The sequence below is a fragment of the Aplysia californica genome, unplaced genomic scaffold (assembly GCF_000002075.1).
Source record: "Aplysia californica isolate F4 #8 unplaced genomic scaffold, AplCal3.0 scaffold00257, whole genome shotgun sequence".
NCBI lineage: Eukaryota > Metazoa > Mollusca > Gastropoda > Aplysiida > Aplysiidae > Aplysia > Aplysia californica.
The window spans coordinates 966,529-970,991 of NW_004797527.1; the positions used below are offsets into that span (position 1 = coordinate 966,529).

The following is a 4,463-nucleotide window of genomic DNA, read 5'->3' on the forward strand; positions in this document are numbered from 1 at the left end:
ATATATATATATATAAATTCATCCGACAAGTTGTGGAGACTAGAAATGAGAGAATCCTACTTTACCCCCACAAAACAATAGTTTGGTGTGGAAGGCTATGCCAGAATACAAATCGACCCAACTATGCCATCTCACAATTACACTACTCCTGTGGGAAAAGAGATACCTATTACACCAAGACTTAACTATTGTGTGACCTTAATTCAGTCCTCTGGTCCGACACGCATACTTCACAACTACTTCAACACACGGTACACCTACCGGCAAAGGTGACAGAAATGTGTGCTCTGTGATATCTCAGATGTCATTAAATTCTTGTTTTTTGTTTTTTTTTTGTTTTTTTTAAAATCCTGGTGTAGGCTGTAAAATTTCCCTTTCAGCATTCGCTGACTGATTAAAATGGGATGAGCCCAAACGGTAGTGTAATAAATCTATCAACACATGGCGCAGTAAGAGGTAAGCTTAGCTAATGGTATGACGAGCGACAAGACAAGAGCCTCACCGGCTGACTGATTGACTAATGACAGGACCACTATCATGTCGTTGTTTAATCAGCAAACATACGACGACACTCTTTGTTCTGCATCACACTTTGAGTGTTCATCATATCATAATACACGTATACGCAGAGGCACTGAAAACAAAACCTAGCTCTCAAAACACATCTACATAATTGTCATGTGTACTAAATTTTAATATTATCCAATAGTACTTATTTTAGGAAAGGCGTCGAGATGAGTCCTTTATGAAAGGACTATTTCTTTAACTCTTTAGAGCCGTAGCGAACACGTTTTATGTGCGACCAGCAGCAGAACAAATGCAATGTTGCAGCACATCTCTACCCTTTATACTAAAAGAAGAAACACGAATATCCAAACTGTGTGGTATCTGAGTTGCTGTATTAAGGTTTCAGACAAAGAAGAGACACTTGAAAAATCTGCTTGGATAACTAAGTTATGCTTTTTTTTTAAGTTCCTTAAAACAGCGCATCATCAAGAGTTGTCAAGTAATCAGAATGCACGTCGTTAACGAATTAGTTCATGATGAAACATCAAACTTCTGCAGAGACCAAGTCGGCATAACTGGGGCAAGCAAAGTACGGTGAGATTTTACAAAAATTCAAAATAAACAACTAGATAAGAATTATCACTGCGATTAATGCATTTGGAGTCCAGTCGTGCTCATTGATTTACATCGTCATTACACATTCCTTCTTATTATCAGAGAAGCAAACACTGCGTATTTTTGCGCTATTCTCATACACCAAAGCCAAATTCAATTTAGACGAAAGTAATCATCAATTTATTTTCCTTTGTTTATTGGCCATTTTGGCCCAGGATCCACACAGAATCTCCAGTTATCTTCAAGCCTGTGGTATAATTTTACAGCGACCGCCCTTTTATCTCATTTGGAGCCTTGCTATCAAATTAAGTGGGTGAGCGCATTTAGAATCCCCCGCACCTCGTACTTAGATCAGGTCAAATGCTGGGGCTTCCATCAGGTGGCAGTAAAAAGTAATAAAGTGTAGAAGGAAAATTGAAAAAAAGTGGATTGAGGTCAGGACGAGAAGACACGAAAGGGGGGCAACAGGCTGAGGGATACCGCGAAATAGTCACTGAATTTCCCGAAAAATCCCAATGGAAAAGTAAAAAAAAAAGAACCCAAAGCACATGGACTCCGTGGAGAAATCCCTCCGAAATCCCAGAATTTATGACGTCAAAAGCCGCCACCTTTAAGGTGAGTGTATCGGGGCTGAGGGGTGAGGATGGCGTGGGGGTGGAGCAGACAAAAAAAAAACGACCAAGAAACGACCATCACAAATCAGCACGAGTCACCATAAAAAAGATTGTATCTCTTTGACGGTTGCCGAATGTTGGCCTTTCCACGTGAGGTTTGGAACTCGCGAGAGCGATAAGTCGACACACTGGACCCATGCCTTTTCCTCTTTGAGCGCTTTCAACGGTTTAGTTTCACAACTAACTGGGCTGCGCTTAGTGAAAATGGGGTGATGCCGGTTTATCTACTTTACAGCCAGAGTCGGAACCACATGCGATATAGGAATGGCGCTATACGCCGTATAAAGATTTATGTGAATTTTAGTGTCTCAGCTCTCACGGTCAGAAGAGGCGAGCAAGGGAGTAATATGACAAGAGTGCGTTTTCTCGTTCTCTTCGCTAGTGACTTAATACTCGCTCTGTTGATTACTATATCACATTATCAAGTAATGGGCGTTAAGAAATGACTACCGTTACCCACTGGGAACGCAGCGTTAAGCTTTCAGACCGGCATTTCTTCCCCAGGGGCGACGCCAGGAGGCCAGGAGGTTCGGGTCCAACGTCTTTCCAACATAAACGCGATAGCAGCAGACAGGATGCACACCTGGTGTGATTCTATTAAAGAAAATCAAAATCTGCGACCTACGTATTCAGTCTCAACGAAAATTTAAAGGCGAAATACAATTAGGTTAAAGCACAAAGAAAGGAGACTCCCATAAAATGGTAGAGAAAACGAAAAGAAGCAAGCTAACAACAATGATCGTCAAGAAAATTGCCCCCAAAACTCTAAAAAATATACCACGAGATTTTGTTTGAGTAAAGAGGAGCACATCAAAGGAGTGATGGTTATTTTGCACAGGGACAGAGTTGCACACATAAACAGACAGACAGACAGACAGACAGACAGGCAGACAGACAGACAGGCAGACAGACCAACAGACAGACAGACAGACAGACAAACAGACAGACAGACAGACAAACAGACGAAAAAATCGAGGCGCCTGGTAATTCCAATTGCCAAATTCTCATCCAGATCACTCCCTCGGCGGTGTTGTCGCACGTTTAATTAATTCTATTTCATAAAGTGTTCAAAAACTCGTAAAGTCGGGCGGCTAAGTGGATTACAGATCATAATACGCCCAAAATGTACATGTGTGTGTATAGGAAGGGGAGAGGTTTACAAGAGGGCAACTGCTACGAGACGTTTAGCCACATAACACGCGGCGAACAAACATCTGCCTTGTTATCACGAGAGTACGGAGCTCTTGAGACACATTTTATAGGTTTGCAAACATGCTTTCGTAAACATAGATGAAAAGCCAGGCTGTTCTATGTGATGACAGATATGCGCAAGGCAGATGCGGTAAAGAGGACACGTGCATTACTGTAGAAGGCGCGAGCATAATTTCCTGCATACCTGCGAGACGTAGAGCGTTCGCCATTCAAGTCAATGCTCACTCCTCTTCATCCAGAAGTCAAGTCCACAGGATCGACGAGACAAACCGCTACGTACGTGAAAGTGCATACATGTTGTGTGTACTTTTCAACTTGTCGAGCTCACACGATAGGGTGCGGTCGGAAGCCACACTAGCCAGTTTGACATGTCAAAGAGAAATCAACTTGGTTATGTCTTTGCCTCTAATATATTATGTTGCCCAGACCAATATCTGTGTGGTCAGTGAGTTAAGATTCACAATAATGCCAAGTACACGTATAAGTAGGTGACACGGTGTTTAGGTGTGTGATCACTCATGTGGTCTTGAGCAGGACATAATGATATTTGCTCAAAAATAAGACGCTGCACAGTGGTGACTAGCAACGGTGTACTTATTGCACAAATTGTCTGTAATGGAGTAATATTGTGTATTTGCTAACTTTGGCCGAATTATTCTTAATATTATGCATACTTGTGTGTTAGAGTGTTTACATATCTAGGTGTTTAAGTATATCTGAATGTCATTGTAACCTAAATTTACCCACAGAGATCAATAAAGTGGAGTTTATTAGTCTTATTTTAAAGTAGAAATAAATAGTGGTCTTCGACAAAACTCTCATTTGGCCATGTCCAAAATTCATATTAGTGAAGGAAATAACAGTCAGAGGCAAAAGGTTCCCAGCAGATATTGTCGTTGTTATTTTCAAGGCGCAAGTTTAAACAATCATCTTTTAGAGTCGCATTTGAAGAAACCAAAAGGAATCGCGTTCGACATTAACCAATGGAGTCTCATTGTGCCTGCAGAAATATCTCGGGGGTAATTCTGCAGCTGTTACAAAACACAGTAGGCGTCACATAATTATGAATCTAGCTTATACATCATTGTCCTTAATTGTTCATTAATATCATAATATGTGTGTTTGACTGTCGATTTGTTGGTGAGTGTAAGCATTTATTATTAATACCTCGGCATCTCATCAGTTTACACTTACAATAAAGCTGTTCTGTGGCGTTCTGGATGCAGTTGGAAAGGGTGAACGGCGTATTTACTGGCCTGACACATGTTAATGGGGTAACATGTATTAGATTTCACAATTAGCTCAGGGTAATTTGGGTCGACCCAGGCCACTGGACGCAACGATACAGTCAGCACTGGATGTAACAACCAAAACTTGCTTTAGAAACCGTGGATGGTGGTTTGGGGGTAGGAGGGTGTGTGTGTGTGAGAGAGAGAGAGAGAGAGAGAGAGAGAG

The 4,463-nt window shown here is 41.4% G+C and overlaps 1 protein-coding gene across 1 annotated transcript in view; it reads right to left on the reverse strand.

The window, feature by feature from the left end:
- The window catches only part of LOC101855346 (inactive tyrosine-protein kinase 7), a gene marked incomplete in the record, with an annotated part of 216,154 nt that extends 212,370 nt beyond the window's left edge, over nucleotides 1–3,784 (reverse strand). The window contains 1 exon segment of the mRNA XM_013083847.2: nucleotides 3,193–3,784. Within this exon segment, the coding sequence (XP_012939301.1) occupies nucleotides 3,193–3,217 (25 nt within the window).
- Nucleotides 3,785–4,463: the final 679 nt, after the last annotated feature.